The sequence below is a fragment of the Manis pentadactyla genome, chromosome 16, assembly GCF_030020395.1.
Source record: "Manis pentadactyla isolate mManPen7 chromosome 16, mManPen7.hap1, whole genome shotgun sequence".
Taxonomy (NCBI): Eukaryota; Metazoa; Chordata; class Mammalia; order Pholidota; family Manidae; genus Manis; species Manis pentadactyla.
In genome coordinates, this window is record NC_080034.1 from 56630798 (window position 1) to 56650433 (window position 19636).

The window sequence follows — 19636 nt, forward strand, 5'->3', positions numbered from 1 at the left end:
TCCCACTGCAAACACTCAAGCAACTAATAAACTTTCCAGAATATGACATACAAGGAAAGCCACCCAGTGCAATCAATTAAATCCAAGCAGATGAAAACATAATTAACATTTAGGCCAATCTCAGTGCTGGCAGGGCCCTTCACACAGCCATCAAAATCAGCAATTATCCTGGATGCCCCCCACCCCCACCTTAACCTGACCCCTTCTGCAGGTGCCACTGCTCAAATATGTCCTCAGGTGGACTCTGGGTACCGGGAAGCCTGGGCTTAATCCTGGCTCTACCACTCACTAGTTATGCAGACTTAAACAAGCCATGCTACTGTGCTTCATTATGTAAAATGCAATAATGGCACCTCACAGGGCTGGGAGGCTTATCTGAGAAACTAGTAACACATAGAAAGCATGGTGTGGGGCTCAGGACTTCAGTTTTAGCTAATTATTATTGCTACTGACAGTGTTATTACTGTATCATCATCGGTTACAACTGTGATACTAGAACTATCATTATTATCATTATTATTATTATATCAACAGTTGCAACTGTGATACTAGAACAAAATGACTAAACCACTACTTCAGCATTTATTTTCTATAATATTGAATGGCCAGGATTAACACTTGTATGTATTTTAGCTTGAGTGAAACTAAATTTTTAATACTCTTCTAATAAAAAAATAATAAACACATATTTTATTTGATGTTTTGTAGTAAGTTTATAAAAGAGCAAATCTTATGTTAATATGTTCTATGTATTAGAATATAAAATTAAATAGACAACACCATTATAACAATGAAAATGAAATTAACATAAAAAACAAAATAATAATCTCTTTTAAAGGCTATGTCCTTGACAAATGGCAAGGTAACAGAATTGGGTGACACAGAAGTGTATTTTCCTGCTAAAAGCCTCAGCTGTTAAATGCTCCAGCTATCTGATTCAAAAGGAAGGATAAGACACAGTTGTTCCAAATATATTTCTTTGATTATCTTCAAATATTCCTTTTCTTGCTTGATTACTTGACATGATTTTCAATGACTCGTTATTCTGAAGGAACTGCATTCTTTTAAAAAATGTACAACAAGCTGTATCTTTGTTTTAATAAAGCATTTCCAGGGGCCTTTATCTCTGTTAGCTTCCTCATGTATAGAGAACCTAATAAAGAATTTTTATCAATTTCATAGCAATGTTCACAGCTGACTTGCTTTGGAAGACCGAGTCAACTGTACATAAAATTTTGCGTCACTGAGTGCCATTTCTCTTCCTATATATAACTTATTCAGATAAGTATACTTTTTTGTTACTGATTTCCAATTTCATTCCATTGTGGTCAGACACAAAACTGGTATTATTTCAATCCTCTTAAATTTACTGATAAAACTATTTTGTGTCCTCGGTTATGGCCTATCCTGGAGGATGTTCAATGGGTGCTGGAGAAGAACATGCATGCTGCTCACGTTGGGTGGACTGTCCTACAGATATGCTACGGCTGGCTGGCTTACTGTGCGGCCCCAGTCTTTCATTTCCTTATTGACCCCTTCCTAGTCGTTACGGCCATTATTGAAAGCGAGATACTGAAGTTGCCAAGTGTACTTTGGATTGTCTGTTCCTCCTTTCATTTCTGTCAGTTTTGCTTCATACATTTTGGGCTTCTGTTGTTAGGTGGATATATGTTTATAACTGTTGTATCTTCCTGATGGATTGACTCTATCGTTAGAAAATGCCCATTTATCTCAACACACTTTTGTCTGACATTGTGTAGCTACTTAGGCTTCATTATGTTTGGGGGTGACTTGGCAACCTTTCCCCATCTTTTTAATCTATTTGTGTCATGGAATCTGAAGTGGGTGGAAGTTGAGCTCTGGCCACGTACATGCTGTATGTTTTCCTGCTCATTAATTTGTGCACATGAGTGGAAAGCCAGTCAGTCACTCTCCAGTCATGGGCACACTGCTATTTTCTTGTGTGTGTTACATTTATGGAAGCCTTTTTCAAACTCCATTAGCAGTTTGAAAGTGTAATTCCATATTTTAAAAATGTGGATGATTTCCTCTATTTAAGAACCCCCTGAAAGAGCTTATCATTCTGAACAAGGATGGGAATGAGCCTGGCACACAGAAATTACCACAAGAGAACCACAGACATCTCAATTATTATTTTTTTCTCCAGCAACATTTGTGCCAGTGATTACAAAACCTTGAACAGCAGCACAAGAGCAGAGAAAGAAACAATCACACACCCTTGGCACAATCTCTGGACTACCTCTTCAGCATCCATTTTCCTGGAAATTGCCTGTCCACACATGTGGGAGGAGTTCATGTTCATATGGATGTGACCCAAAACCCAGATACCCTGGGCTGTTGGAGGTGGCTTTTGGCTTGCCCATTTTGTTTTGTTTTCTAGCACCTAAAGTCCATTCACCACCTGTCCCTGAAATCCATGAGACACCTTCATGTCCTTATCAAAGCCCCCACTTCTTTGTAGCTGCCTCTGATGAGTTTCTAACTAGTAAAACACTTCAAAAGCAAAAAAAAAGAACCCCCCTGATCACTGGTCATCTTTATTTTCTTCTGATATTTAAGCAGACTTTTCACACACAAAAAAGCAACCAAGTAAAAACAAATGAAATAAAATAAGAAACGATTATACAAAGAGAAAAAGAACATACACTGAGCATTAAAAAAAAAAAAAGCCTGTCTTTGCTAAGAGTTTCATTTCAATAAAAGAGTTTTCCCTTCACCTGCTGAGACACTAGCAGTTTGAAACTCCTGAATCGGGTTGTAGTATTCAACCTTCAGAAATTTAGAATCCTCAATTCTTCAGAGCATCACAACCTTGCACCTGGTTAACTAAGATACTAGTATATCGCCAAGCATACCAAGACTAGTTTTAATCTTAGTGGTTAGATACGGATTCATTTGTAGTAGCTGTCCATGGTTTTTACTAAAGGTTAGAAAATGAAGCTTTTATTTTTGTTAGAGAGATAGAAAAAAACAATTTCTAGTATCACCACGGATACATACAATAAACTATATAGATTATATAGAGAAGTTAATACAATTTAACAATTTATTTCACATATGCAATTTGGGTTGCAACAAGAGAAATAAAAAATGCCTATTTATCACACTTCAAAAACAGAAGTAATAGTACATATCGTATAAAGGCCCTGCCTGTTATATGAAGGAATCCACCCTTCTCCCTGTATCCACCCACCTACCCACCTTTATTCATTCAATAAATATTTGCCAAATGCTTGCTGTGTGCCCTAGGGAGTGTGGAGGAGCTGGGCAAATGGAATGGGGAGAATCATGAGAAGACCTGTGTGGTGGGGCTAGAGGGTGAGGGGTACTTCCGGAGATGAGGTCTCAGAGGCCAGGTCAGTGAGCTCTGTCCTCCTGCTAAGAGCAGCAGACAGCCACTACAAGGTTTTGTTAATCAGTCATTAAGTGGCTAGCCACCTGCTAGGCGGTGGGCCACCAGAAACACACACACTCATGGCCACATGGCCCTTCCCTGCTCCTGCGCAGAGCGCTGCCCTCCCAGTGCAATCTGTTACACAGTCTGGTCAAATCTATTTCCCACTAACTAAACATCAGGCTACGGATAAATGTTAGTACATATGTGTGTTCTCACTTAAATGTTCTTCCATCCTCTTTTTACCTTTCCTCATCCATTCTCAGAAAATCTCATTTGCTGCTTCCAAATCTTTTCTTAAATACTTGATATTTTGCTTGGTGGCTAGGGAACAATTCCACTATCAACCTTCAAAATTTGATATTCCTCTAACATACAGCATAGCCCAACAAAGCTCACTCTGAATCATGAAAGTGTAACAGAGGAATACTGTATTTTGGTGAAACAGTACTTTATTTCCTTAACAGTTTGCTAAAAAGTTTCTTAAAAATTTGTTTTCTAGAATTTCTTCCAGTTGTTAATGTCTTCAATTTATTCCACCTCCCCTCACTTTTATTTTCTTTCTTCCCTAGAAATATATTCCTCAGTTTCATGCAACATATCTACTGCCTTCTCTGATCTGAGGAAACATGAGAAAAAAATCTCCATGCAGGAGATAAAAGAGCCTGCCTCTCCTTTTTTTTTTCTTTTTTCTTTTGCTGCTCACATAGACAATGGCAGCAAAGCTGGAGAAAAGCCGAAATAAATCAACAGCAACACACATTATCCTTTTAAGGCAACCTGCAAGATTATTTGTATAGAAAATACTGAGGCATTTGCATAAGCTCAATTACTTTGGCAGCAAAGAGAGTAGGTTGAGCATAACCTGTATTTTTTTTTTCATATCATTCTTCCATGAATCCCCAAGTGAACCAACAGAGATCCAGTCCTTTGTGTTCACAGTCTTCAGGGAAAATGTCCTCAAAGCAGCTCAAATCCACACATCATTCTCTGAATTACTTTGTCTCTCATCAAAAAATGAAGCAATGGACATAAATACATACTTTATAGACTCTCAAATATGTTTTGAATATTTTAATCTCCCTGAATCAGGATTCATCTTCTCATCAATTATAAAAGAACTGTGTCATGACTTAACTGGCAGTGACTTTTTTTCCCTTTCTAAATGGTGCATGAAATCATTGCGCATCTTACAAACAATAGCATTTTGAAGTCAACAGAATATGCTATAAAAGTGCAAAAGAATGCAAGTCTTTCTATGACTACTATAACATAAAAATCTTGTTAGCTATTTAAGTCTCTAATTTAATAAATGATTAGTCAATAGATAGTAATCAGTAATACTGTTAAGAAATTCAAGGATTTTGCCTCATATTTTATAGAAAGCAAATTTTAGTATTTTGCATTGAAACTTCATGAGGACAGAATATTTAAAGACATTTATTTTATATACTTAGTGTATTTAATGTGCTACAATATGTTTGGTTGATTTATCATGCAAATCCTCTAAAAGCTGGCAAGGTCTATCTGAAAGGCATTCATCTCTTGGGATTTGGTATTTGTAAATCTCAAAATATTGACAGGAGTGACATGATACCTTTATCTCATACAATATGACACAAATAATTAAAATAATAGTAATTCCCCTATAATTCAGGTTAGCACTGTCTAGTACAGTAAGAGAATGCTTCATGAGCCATGAATTATTTAAATTTGAATCTAAGTAATAAAATATTAAAAGAAGGAGAAGATGACTTTTTTTTTTTAAACCCAGAAAAGTGGTTGCTGTTTTCCCAAGGGAAATTTGGTAGGCACTGCTGCCAGTTTATATAAAACCTCATGAATTTTGATTCTACCAATTCAGATTTTATGATAATTTGGGCAACAGCTGAGTTAAATCTTACGGGTTCCTTTAGGGTTTAGAATTTTTCTTTCCTCTCTCTTCCCTAAGGCTAAAATGAATGGCTGATGCACAATCAAAATTTATTGAATAAAAGAATGAACTAACAATTTTACAAGAAAAACATGATGAATTTTTTAGGGCATTTAATATTAAGCAGTATTTATTAATATTATTATTTAAAATAAATGCCCATTTAAACATGCTCATTTAAAGACATATCTTAGTAATTAATTTAATGCATTTAATTAATTCCCAGTTAATAAATTTCAAGAGACACAACTTGTCAAAATTACATAACTGGTTAGCATTACTGCAATACTAAAATAATAATACTGTGTTCCTTTAAAAACAATCTATAATAGTTCAGACATCTCACTAAACTATTACACTAGCCTTTCCTCTGGCTGTGTCAATATGAGCTTTCATTTTGTAAATTGTTAATGTTCTTACAGGTTTATATTTTGACTAAGCTGACCAAGTTTTATTTTATTGCCCAAACTTTTTCCCAGACTATCCTAGAACATTTTTATCTTACTTTATATTATGTTAACATTTTTTATTTCAGTTTAATAAAATCAGTCCAACTTTTCCATATGCTACCTATATTTTAGTCTTATTTAAGGGAGGATTTCATATCATTTCATTTCATAATCCCTAAGTATAAAAACATGTTTCTCTTTTTCTTAAGTATACTTAGCAGAATCTTAAAGAAGAGAATATCATTGGCATTAAAGCATAAATTTATTAACATAAACTATTATTTCAAAGCAGCCTGTGTTGTTTTTTTTTTGGTATCACATGGGGTAGTTAAAAAGAAATAAAAATGGGAGTATTTTTCACTCATATTATAAGAAGCCTTAAAAAAAATTAGGAAAGTGGGTGAGAGTCTAGTTTTTATATTTACACACTAATTAGAGTCCCACAATTTACTGTTCTACTTCTCATTAGTCTGTCATTTTCACATCTGAGAAACTCAGTCTAGTTTTACAAAGAAACCTAACTTCCCTCAAGCTGCCCTAGATCACAGGAGGGTATTTCCATGGCAAAAAAATATGCCTATGTTAACAAAAATCCTACTTGTCACTGACTCCTTGGAGCAAATCTAAATATTATTGAGTTATTTCAGCAGTACAGATAACTTACTACATTTCTTAAGTCACATAAACTACTTGTATGCTTAGAACCTATTACTTTCATACACACGGTAAAACAGATGATCAACAGAAATTATTTCTAAATAAAAACTTTCTGGTGACTGCAGTATACCATGTCAAAAGGATACCATTGATGCTGAAAGGCAATTAGTGTATTACGGTGGCAATTTCAGGATTTTGCTGTTTGAGACAAAATGGGGTGAAAAATTCCAGTGCAAACTGGCCTGAAATCTCCCCTTTTCTATACCCATTGCTGAATCCTAACTACTTTTTTCCTGAACCATCACAACATTTTTAAAGGAGGTGATTGCTATCAGAATCTCACCACTCAGAGGGTGATTTAGAGCAGGACCAACTGTACTCCAGATTCAACTATCACTAGAACATAGCTCTCATCATTTACAATGCAGAATATTAGGATAGCACAGTTCCAGATGATCTTAATACCTCCTCACGCCACTTTCTGTTTGTGATCCCTGGGTAGTTATCTGACATCATACAACTTCAGCTGTTTTGTCTTTGTGATGGTGAATTTACCTGTAAAGTGCTGAATTCTAAATTTCTAACATAAAATCTAGGAGTGTTTTTATAGAACATTTCCTGGTATTTTTGATTACACAGTATTCAGAAATACAAAGCAAATTATTTTAGAAGTATGAACAGGTTTTAAAAAAATAACAAGAGCAGTGCAATTAAGACAGAAGTCATTAACAAAAACATAAATAAAATCCCCAACAATATAGGGGGAAAAATCCTCTCCAGAGGGTCAGAAGAAACCAGCAGAGAAATTAATGAAACTGGCAAATATGAAATCATGTATAATATAGCTAAAATGATACTTAGAAAGAAATTAAGAACTTGAAGTGATTTCAATAGGAAAGAATTAACAGCTTTAAAATGAATAAGCTCAGTTTCCAACCTAAGACCTCTGATAGCAGAATAAACCCCCCAAAAAAGAGGGAAAAAGATGACAAAAAAGCAAAATTTAATAAAACTGAAATGGTTGATACAAGAGAGTATCAAGGAAATCAAAAGTTGGTATAACAAAAAGGGGATGAAACAGACAAACCTCTGACAAGACTAATCAAGAAAGAGAAAAGGTACAAATGAACAATACTAACAGTGAAAAAAGAGAAATCCAGCAGCAGTGGAAGAGAATATACCATGCATGACTTTTTGCCAATAAATGTGAATACACATATCCGTTAACAAAATGGGTAATCTATAAGGAAACTATAACTTACTACCTGAGGAGAAAAAAAAGGCTTGAATAGTCTCACTTATATTATTAAATACATTGACTTGGTACTTAAAAATCTACCCTCAACCACCCTCAAAAGTAAGAATAAATTCTGACTTGCCTATAAAGTTTTTATTCTAATATTTAAAAAATACCTCAGAGGATACAGTCCTCAGTTCATTCCTGAGCTAGTACAACCTTAAAACAAATCAAGCAAGGAAAATTATAAGAAAATAAAATTACAGATCACTATTTCTGGAACATGGATACAGAATTCTTCAACATTCTTTAACAGATTTAACAGAATTCTTTAACAGATCAAATCTAGCAGTATGTTTAAGAAAAGTAATAAGCATCAAGAACAAATTGGTTTATTAGAGAAATGTGAGGCTTAATCATTAGAATGAGAGAATAAAGACTATAAATAAAATCATCTCTACATATGAAGAAAAAGCATTTGATTTTTTAAAAAAGAGCCACTTACGATTTTCTTTAAAATCTCAGCAAATCAAAAGTAGATGACAACCTTCTAAAGCTATTAAAAAAAAACCCTATCCTTCCATAAAAAAAGACATCAAACATTTCAATGATGAAATATTAGAAGCAGTCCCTTTACAATCAAGAATAAGTTGAAGATGCCAACTCTACCAGTCTATTGGCATTTTACCGGAGCCCACTAGGTAAAACAAGAAAAATAAAGAAAAAGAACAATGATGTAAAAAGGAATAAACTCCCAGCTGATACAGCTGTTCACAAGAAAATCTAAAGCACCCGTAGACAAATTTTCAGAATGAATAAATTCAGCTGGATGGCTGGATATAAGATAAATATACAAAAATATATTGCATTTCTATTTTTCAACAAGAGCTAGAAAACATTTTACACACACAAAAGCAATGAAATCAGCCAAATAAGTAAAGTTGCAAGAAATAAGTCCAATAAAATAAACACAAGATCCATACAGAAAAAAAAATAAGACATTAAAGAAAATACTAGTGTCAAAAATATGTGCCCGAAATGCAAAGCAATCCCAAAATCCCAACGAGTTTTTTAAAAAGTTAATTCTAAAATTCAAATGGATGAGCAAAAATCTAGAAATAGAACACTCCTGAAAAAGAAGAGCTTCAGGAATTTGCCCTATTTTATACCAAGGCAATAGTGACGGCAGTCAACACATTGTGATTATTAACCCACGGACAAACAGAAGAGAGAGATAGAAACAGATCCACACATATAAGGAGAATTAATATGAAATACATTGTAAAAGGAGAATCACTCAATAAATGTTTCAGGGACAAATGATTATCCATATAGGGAAATATTAAGAAAAAAAGGAAAAAGAAACTGGAACCTTAATTAACATCATATTTCTTTAAAAGTCAATACCAGATAGATTTTAAATCTGAATATAGAAGTTTTTCTAGAATAAAATATTTTTAAAAAGCTGTGTAAGACCTTGGGGTAAGGAAGATTTTCTTAAGACAAACAAAATATCCCAACAACAACAACAAAATCATTAAAAAGCAAGATTAATAGGTTGATAATACTAAAATCAAAAAGGCACTTGAAACAAAGAGAAAAATTAAGGCAAAAACTAAGCTCATGAAATGGATAAAACAGGTATTTTTCCAAAATATATTAACAATACAAAAATTTTTCAAATGCATAAAAGGTAAGAGCAAGCACTTAAACAAGGTAGAATATAAATAAAGATATGATCGACATTATTAGTGATCAGGGAAGAGTAAATCAAGAACAGAACAAATATTAACATTTACCCACTCAGCCAGAAAAATTAAAAACACCTGAAGTACTGAGGAGCACAAAGTGAGTTCTTAGACACAGATAGTGGGCATGTAAATCTTCCAAAGAAAGATTTTTGGAGAACAATTTAGCATCGCACATCTACATTCCCTGTATATGCCGTGGAAAACTTAACCACGTGCACCAGGATCTGAGGCTATTCATAGCTGCACTGTTTGCAACAGCAAGGCAGAAGTAACTCAAGAAGAGAACGGAGGACAAATCATTTCACACAATGAAACATTATTACAGCAATGGAAAGAAATAGCTACATGCAACAACATGCATGAATCTTAGAAATAATGTTGAGTGATAAGGCTGTTACAATTACATAACAATTTTATTTTTAAAACTCAAAACTCAAGCAAAAGTAAAACATATATTGTTTGAAAATATGTAATTATTTTTAGGAAGCACTAAGTTGATGACAGTAAATAGCTCTACAGAGCAGGTAGTAGGATGCAGTGGAGATGAGCTTGTGTTGATGCCACAGTATTAGCAATGTGCCAGTTCTTAATTTGGGTACTGGAATTAACGATGATCATGCTATTCTTACATTTTATAATACATTACATATATTAATTTATACATACAAATATTGCAGGATTAAAAATTTGAAAGAATTCAAGACAAAGCTTACTCAAGGGAGAGCATATAAAATCTCTAATTAATTGATCTATTTATTTACTCCAAGTTTACTTTGTAAACTGGAACATATTCCATTACCACATCTGTGATATTCACTATTTATTTTATTTAAATCCCACAGAATACTCTTAGAAATAGTGTTAAGCACAATGAATGTTAATAATAAGTAAACAGCATTGTAAGGAAGAATGCAATGACATTATGGAGTATTGTGTGACTGTTGCACACTGTATTTATTCCAAATTGATTAAAATAAAAATAAATCAAATTCAGGTCATTTTATTTTTGTTCATAAACATAAGAATATAAGAAATGTGTTAATGTAACTTAGTGCCATTGAATTACACCAAACAGATTAATCCTTCCTTAAAATGTTAGAAAACAGGAAAGATATTTTAAATCTATCAATAAGCAAGATTTTATTAAGGGCCTATAATTATGCTAAATGTTTCTGAAGATAAATTACTTATCCAATTAGTATTTTTAAAAAGTAGAAGGGGAGAAAGAACCTGAAGTAAGCTAAGGACAAGTGTCTTCAATGGAGTTCAAGCCTCGGAACTGTGAGCATCACAGAAGAAAAGTCAGATGTAGAAAAAAGTCAGACTGTCAGGGGGAAGAGAACGAAAATAATTGGGGAAATGGTGGAAAATGATCTCTCCAGGATGACACATTTTAATCAAAGAAAACAATAAAAAAGTCCAAATATTTGATGTATATTATTCAAAGAAATGAACTTCCTTTAATAAAGTAGCTCAGCAAGTGAAGATCTGAGAAATCTCAACACCTCTATTACTCAAAGATTGTTGTTAAAAACAAACTGATATTATTCTTTAATTGTATTTGAGAGGAAAACTATTTTATTTTTAATTTGCCCAGAATGTGCAGGCAAAAATGAAAGCCAAGTAGCATTCTAGGCAGTGAACTGCGCACAACAATGTTCACTTGGTATTCACCGTAGATCTTAAATAAGCATAGCCTGCCAAATGTAGCCCACTAGATCATTCTGAACCTCATTATCCAATTTCTTTCTCTAGAACCTTTGTTCCATTTCCTCTTTCCTATCAGGCATTTAGTTCACTGTTCTTAAAACTCTTTGCCACAGGGATAAAAAAGAAGGAAGAAGAAGACAAGCACGCATGTATTTTCTACTTGAAGCAGCACTACACCATTACTGGATGTGAAAAAGGATGACTGTGATCAACCAGGTTTAAACAGTAAGATCTCTTGCAGCCTGAGTATCTTAAATGCCTCACGTCTACAGCAGTGTGGGGAAGGGACTGTTAGTCTTTCAAAGGGCCAGCATGGCTATGGTGACTTCTCTGTTCTTTCTAGACTAGCTTTTCTACAAAAATGTCATCAAAGGGTCATATCTGTGATGCACCTCTTAGAGATTCCATGGAAGGCGGTGGTGGGGGAGGAAGAAAAGGAAGGAAAATACTTTGAGGTAAGGGAACATCACAACCTAACTGTTCAGACAAACTTCAAACAATCTTGGAGGCCTCACAGTCAAGTCTAAGGTATGGAGAGTGGAGAGCTTAGACGGCCAAATATATTTCTACTAAAGATGCCTAGTTAGGACCCTAGCTGGATTTAAAAGATATTTTTTACAAAACAGACTTCCAACTGGAATCCTATGTGTCTAAGTTACTCAGCCAAAGTATTCCACTATAAAAAGAAGAGACAACAAGAATGAAGAAATAATAAATCATGAAATACAAACTCCATAAAGATAACTTTAACTATGTCCTTTTAATCAATTTTACTCATTAACAGAGTGTTGGAATACCCCTACCTCATTGTCTACCTCTTTTCACAGGCTGTTCTACATCAAATTCATTTTTTTCACATTACCTGGAAAAAGAATCAGTATGCATTCTATGATGAAAACAAATTTTTGCCTTTAAACTTTTTATTTTTATATAAAACTAAAACCATTGTAAAGCACTGAAAAAACACAAAGACTCATACAGTTGATACTTGAACAACATGGGGGTTTGGGGTACTGACCCCTGGGCAGTTGAAAATCTGCATGTAACTTTTGACTCCCCCAAAACTTAACTACTGATAGCCTCCTGTTGACTGAAACCCTTATGGACAACATAAACAGTCGATTAGCACATTTTGTATGTAGTATATATTATATTCTCATAGCAAAGTAAGCTAGAGAAAAGAAAGTATTTCCTCAAGTTGTTGCAAATCTTCAAAAAGCTTTCCAATATGGTTATTGAAAAATATCCACGTATAAGTGGACCTACATAGTTCAAACCCATGTTGTTCAAGAGTCAACTGTTAAGTAAAAACATTTCTCATCCCCTTCTCCCATCACTGTAAACATATTTGTATAGAAGTCCTTGCAAAGTTTGCCCAATCACATATAAGCATTTGTGAGTGTACATACATGTGTGTGTTTGTCACTGATTGAACGTAAAAATTGGAATATTTTACAAGCTACACTGCAATTTCATTTTTCTCATTTAGCAATAAATCATTACTACCAATTGAAATAACTTATACTTTTTAAAAGCTGCATAACACCCCAGATATGAATGCACTACAATTTAATCAACTATTCCTCCACTGACTCGCATTCAGATTATTTTAATTGTTTTAGGTTTCTGTCATTACAAAAGATGCTGTATTATAAGAACACACATAAACACACATAGCCAGCAGTATCCATTTTATTGATACTTCTATTGCTATGGAACAGTCTCACAAACAGGACTTTTCAAAGAGCTCCAACTACCTTTCACACTCCTACCAGCAACATATTAATATGTGGGAAAGAGCTACAGAATATGCTTTGTAGCTAAAACATTTACAAGGCAAAAGTCCATATACTTTTACATACCAATTAGTTTGAGGTAATTTTATGATATGTTTCCATTGACTGACCTGGTATGGCTGAAATGATACAGTATCTGTATAGGAATCTCTACAAGAATAAAATCTATATTGGGGTTGGTTTTAATTTACCTTTTTTTGATACTTCTGCCCCATTAAGTTCTTTTTGTGCTTCTTCAATTTTGTCTAAGAAAAACAAAGAAGATTTTACAAATCAATTCATCATGTACAAACAAGAATATGGCCAAACAAGCATACTACTTATAAACAGCCCTTGACACATAGTAATAGATATTTACTGAATGAACTACTTATGAAACAAATATGTGTAAACCATTAAATTAATGATATAGTGTTGCTTATTTTAAAATTATAATTTTAACCATGTCTTAGTCACTAGACTCACTTGAATTAATATTGCCATAACGCAAATAATTAGTGCATTTAAAATACTGAACTACAGTTAAAAAATGTCTAGCTGCCTAATAAAAGTACCTAAAAGTAATATTTTCCCTATGAAGACATACATATTTCTAATTTTATTAGATAGGTAAAACAAATGCCTACTAGCTTAGAAACAAGCCTAAGCCAAGTTCACAGATGGCCTAAGACCTAAGCAAACATAAAGAAATAAAAGAAAGGACAGAAAACAAAGGAAATAATGATTCGCATAATGAGCTGAAGAGGAGCATGAGATACATCCCTTTTGTCAAGCCTTGGTAGGACAGAGCTATGTATGCAGTGGGAGTATAGAATGCTGCACTAAAGAGATACTACACAAAACTTATGGCTACAGAACTGCCACATATGCACACAGTTTCAAAAGATCAGATGTGACCCAGAAGCATTATCTAACAAGCAGTCGGGAGGGCTGCTCACAAGTGGGTGGGGAAGAAGGTGGGTGTGGGCCCAGAGCTGGCAATTCTTCCCTCCGAGGCTTTGAGCACAACTGGATTTTGTAAATAAGCACATGTTCTACTTTGATAACAGTTAATTTAAATTTTATAAGGATATACATATTTGATGACTATGACACTAATTAATCCCAAGTCTAATACAGAGGTCTAAGTACTTACATAATGATAAAAGTTAGAAAATTCTCAGGGTACTCTCTTATACTGAAATACAGTACCATAATTATATAACATTTTAGATAGTCCACAGAAGTATAGTTTAAAGGCTTTCAAAATAATGGTACTTCGGCCATTTAGGCCTTCCAGCCCAGACCACCAGCCCCCAACAGCGTCTCCAAGGCTGAATGTACCCCTACTGGCATGAGAGATGTAACCTCCCAAATGGCATCCTTCCCCCAAAAACAAAAGGCACAGACCCCACCACAGGCCCTTCAAACTCTGCCTCTTCTCCCATCAGCCTTACCAGAAAAGCCAGGAATTCAGAGAACCTTAGATTTACCCATCGAATTTCTTTTAATTGCATATTGATCCATCTGGTCTACCAAATCAAGGCAGTGTGGAAGCAGTAGAATAAAGGAAACAAGCTAGTTTGAAAGATTAAATATTATACGCCAGCAATGGTCAAAAATAACTACATGTTCATCCTGACAAATGCATTCCCTGCAGCAATATCCTATTTGTTTCCTGCTAATTATTAGATCCAGAATAAGATTTAGGAAGAACAGAGATAACCTTTGAAAATAATAAAATTTTTCTTATTTACAAACTTTAGTTATTTCTCATGAAATAATAAGTGAAATTGGACACAATCCTGAAAAAACAAAAGCTCTTATTAAAAGCAGAAAGTAGATTCTATATTTGGTGGTAACGTTACTTCAGACAGAAAAATACCAAATCCATGGATGAAATCCATATTAATATAAGTAACAAAAGGACATGACCCACTTTAAAAAATAAAATACATGATGTACATTGTTGACGTTCAAATGAAAATCAACAAACACATACTTTAAATATATAGCCCGTGAGAAACACAAAAAGGAAAAGCACTATTATTTCTATGCCAGCAATTCATCCAAACTTAAGAACCATAAATAATCTTTGTGTATATATTATATATATTCATAGAAGTAATGACTGGGTTTAAGAGTTTATACACATGTTATTTGGCATTACATAATAAAACAGCTTTTTCTTAATACATTCAATTATGGCACCAACTCATGTTTTAACAGATTACTTAAAGAATAGCTGTTATTTAGTATATGGGCATCTGGCTACCTTCTGTTTGCACTTTAGCATAACAAATTCTTACAAAACTGACCCCAGTTTACTTTTGATCACAAATACTAGTCTTTGTTATCTTTTTCTCTTGATAGTAACAGTGTATACATCAATAGCTCCTGGATATGTACTGTATTAGGTATAACCATCTACCATCTATTTAAATGCTTTTACCCAGAGCTCCAGTTCAATAGGTAAATGCGGCCTTCAATTAGAGAGCTTGTAATAACCATCATTAAAAGCTTTCACTTCAATTTTTATATGAAGTTGTTTATATTTAACCTATGTTTTATGATTTTCCGAGTAAAATATGATGTTCTAAAGACACTCTCCAAAGTTACAGAGAAAGTAGTCATTTATTATATGCTCTTAATTGGTTCATACAAGGTAATTTACTCCTATTTAAAGAGATGTTTACCTTTTTTTTTCCCACTATGACCCAGAGCAAGAAATATATTTCTACATTCCAACCAGTTACCCATGTGCACACAGATTATGGGTATACATAATTCTGAAACAAACTTACCCATACTCTACTTTCTACCCTTTCCTATTAAAAATGAAAAATGTTGTCTTGCTCACCTACATCAATTTCACAACCCACTGCTGGAACGTAAACCTGCAGTTTGAAACTCACTGACCTAAGCATTACTTCTCAACATCTTTATCTTTATCTTTTCCTTTTTCTTTTTTTTAACCACTGTCTCTTTACCAAGAGTAACACCTCCCAGCAATAGTATTTCTCATTATGAGCTTTGACTAGGCAGGGAATTCTCAGACTCTAAGACCCCTTCCTTAAGTGCCCTCCCCAGTGTCATCGGATGTGCCCATTTCACAGAAAACTACACATTCAAGAAAAAAACAGTAGTCTCCCAGTTGCTATTGTTTAAAAATAAAAATAGAAGATATACATTCAAAATGGACATTCACATCATGGTGGTAAATCAAAAGTAAGGCATTCTTATTGTAATGAGTTCATACTGTATTTAAATTAAGATGTTATTCCAATTAAATCAATTTTTACTAAATATACTCGTAAGAGTTGTCATCTGAAAAAAATCCCAGCAACACACGAATGGATCCAATGGATCCATAACCTTTTTTAAGATACATAGGAGCTCAGGGCTGAAAGACTAACAGGCCAGGAGAGGAGTACTAATAGTATAGGTTATATTTTGATTCTGCAACTATTAAAAATTTATACCTTTTTATAATTTTTCTTCTCTGATAAATCACAGAAACTATTTGTTAATGGTAAAGGCTATGCACAATCTTGTATAATGCCTTTTATATTTAAAATCTTTTGTATGTACAAGACAACCACGCAAAAACATTTTATTATCATCATCCACAAATGCAGGAAAAAAGTCTTCTTATTTATGAAACATAATCTGAAACCACTAAGCAAAAAGAATAGTCCCTAGAACCCATAAGAAATAACCTTTCTTTCAGGTTTCTGGATAGACTACTGGGAAATGAACAATAAATCATTTAGAAAAATTAAGCAAATTTCAAATTAGTGTTCACACTATAGTAAACTCTTGCTCTCTGACCATTTTCACCCGATGGTAAAGACAGGGGACCCTCTGAAACCTCAAAAGCCTTGGGGTCCAGGACATCACAGCCTTGGGGACCCACCCCACTAAATCATTGGGATTTAGTCGAACAAAAGCTGTGTTTTTATTGTGGGAAGTCTACCCTGCAAAAGGTACAACAGAAAGAACTAGAGATAGAAAGAAAACAGAGTGGTCTCCTGGGGGAGGAACAGAGATTATTATATCCTTTAAACAATCATTTTACTATCAAGAGCCTGAGTTCCCATGTGACTAACGAGATTCTTTGTACTCCCATTATCTCTTCCACTCTCCCATTTTCTTTTCAGCTCCTGCCACAAGGAAGTGCAGGCTCTACCAGATCCCGGACTCCTCCCAGAAGGCCCCTCCCACCCCATCCTTCCCCAGTGTGGCAACCTTTCAAGATGTCACCTCCTCTAACAACCTCATTCAGAACTCCCACTCCTCCTGTGCCACCACAGCCTTGCATGTGGAATCCTGCTTCTCTGTAGCTGCATCTCATCATTGTTAGTAATAATGACAAGAAGATGGACCTGAGTGACTTACTGATGGAATAAATGCTGACAGCCTGTCAAGTGACACAGAGAAGCAGTGATGCATTCTGAAAAACATACAATGGGATACCCACACACAAATTTTAAATCAGCATTGGATGGCTTCACTTAAGTGAAATGAGTGGCATTTTATCTCCTTTTACATTACAAACTACTTTTAACATTTGGGAAACTGCTATCAGTACACTGAAAGCACTTGAATCAACTACTCGTCACTTCATTCAATCAACAATTCTATCACCTTCATTCTATTAACTCAACCTTGTCTCATGCTGTTCTGATGGCACCTGTAACCGGCAGCTCTAACACCAGACTCTTCCTCTACACTTAGCCCTAAATCACAAAGTAGAAATGCTAATAGTAAAAATTTATGAAGTAGATTCTAATGAACTGTAAAAGGCACCTCTATTTACTGAAGGAGATACCATCTGATTGAAAAAAGATCACCATATGTGACAGTACTATTTTTGCTACTGAATAAGCATAACTCCTACGTCCCCTCACTACACATCAGTACAGGCTCCTTCCTCTCACTGCGAACTGCTAGAGCTATTTAAGTAAGACTAAATATGTGACAATGACGTGATGTTAAAAAAATTCATCCTATCCATGTAACCATTATACGTGCTCTTCTAAATGAAGATTATCCCAGTATTCAGTACTAAATCAGCTCTGTCTACATTAGTAGCACATTTTTAACCTCTAGGCTACACAGATTTCAAACCTCCAGACCTATGTCTTTCAGGAAGAAGACACTCTACAATAATGTTGATAATCTAGACCAGTAATGTTTCAAATTGAAAAATATTGCTTGAAGGAAGTGGAAAAAAATATAAGAGACTCAACTCTGCTAATGCTAATGAATTTGAAAACTGTGATGAACTAGTTAGTCAGATGGACTGGTTAAAAAGTCCAGAAAAAAACATAAAACTGCTCAGCTTCATCCAGGCACAAGATATCTCAACTAGAACAGCAAACATGGACGAAACTGAGAAAGTTACCAAAGAATAACACAGAACCACCTTTCCTAAAGGTTTTGGGCCCAGGTGATTTTATTGTCAAATTCTTTAAAATTCTGAAAAATAAAGCATTTCCTAAACTGTCCCAGAGTGCAGGGTAACGCAAAAGGTGTCCTAAGTCATATTATGAAGCTAATCTCTAACTGATTGCAAAATGTGACCAAAGGAACAGAAAAATCAACACTACAGATAAGCCCCATGCATGAATGTGGATTTAATAATCTATAGCATAAGTGTATTAAAGATTAGAAAGCCACATCCAAGCAGGGGGTCAAATAAGTATGCAAAGATATTTCAATATTAGTAAGTATGTATTATAATCTGTACCAGCAATACGACAGGGGAGGAGGGAAAAGGTAATTTAAATAATGTCTGAAATACATTTGATTAAATCACATCTATCCTTAGTGTAAAATAAAAATCTTCAACAATGAATACAAAAGGATACCCTTCACCACATAAAACAAATATTATCCTAATAAACACCCCAAAACAAAGAAATCAGCCAATAACCAGGCTGTCACTTCCTACAAGAAGCCTGCCTGGCCTGCTCCCTCCAGCCCTGGTCTCCACATGCTCTCAGCACTGTGTTCTCACGCCCACAGCAGTATTCACTCCAGGATATCCTGGGATAATTTCTAAAACGTGAAAACAATACAAATTGTTCGTTCAGTTCTGAACACATTTATTAGCCCCCATGTGCCTGCACCAGGGATACACGGTGCTGAACAGCCCTACTTGTAGGAACCTGGAGAAATAAACTGCAGTTCCTCCAACGTAGTCACCAAGTGACTCCATCCATACGGTGCTAGACGAACACACAAGAAGCAACGCTGGTTGTTCTGGAAACAGGAAGAAGAGTCCTGATAGGCTGCATGGTAGGAATAACACAAGGGCTAAGCAGGAAAAGAAGTGGAGTGATCCCATCAAGAAAGAGGATGAGATAACGCAGGTAGGGGAGCAGAAGGAGGTTAGAGAGGCTGGAAAGTAGCAAAACATGCAAGAGTGCCAGGAACTCGGACGGTTTGCAAACAAATCTGGAGAAAACAGGTTTAAAGATACAGGATTTGGGAGTCACCGCCTTACGTAACTAGTAGTTAGTTGGCAGAAGCAAAAATATGACTATTTAATGAAGGAATTTGACTACAGGTATCAAGATCTTTGAAACCCACCTCTATTCTTTAATATAATGGCTCAACTACTAGAAACAGGGATTGAGACAATGAAAGGGGTGGAACCAAGGTTATTCATCACAGTGCTTTTCATAATAGAAAAGCACTGAAC

At 34.8% G+C, this 19636-nt stretch overlaps 1 protein-coding gene across 6 annotated transcripts in view; it reads right to left on the bottom strand.

The window, feature by feature from the left end:
- The window catches only part of HIVEP1 (HIVEP zinc finger 1), a 158715-nt gene that overhangs the window by 60475 nt on the left and 78604 nt on the right, over positions 1-19636 (bottom strand). For 5 of the 6 annotated variants that reach the window (XM_057494172.1, XM_036876414.2, XM_036876117.2 and 2 more), the window contains exon 3: positions 13140-13193. The exons of the other annotated variant lie outside the window; for it this stretch is intronic. In XM_057494172.1, the coding sequence (XP_057350155.1) occupies positions 13140-13193 (54 nt within the window). The remainder of the gene's footprint in view (positions 1-13139; positions 13194-19636) is intronic. 6 annotated transcript variants of the gene reach the window in all.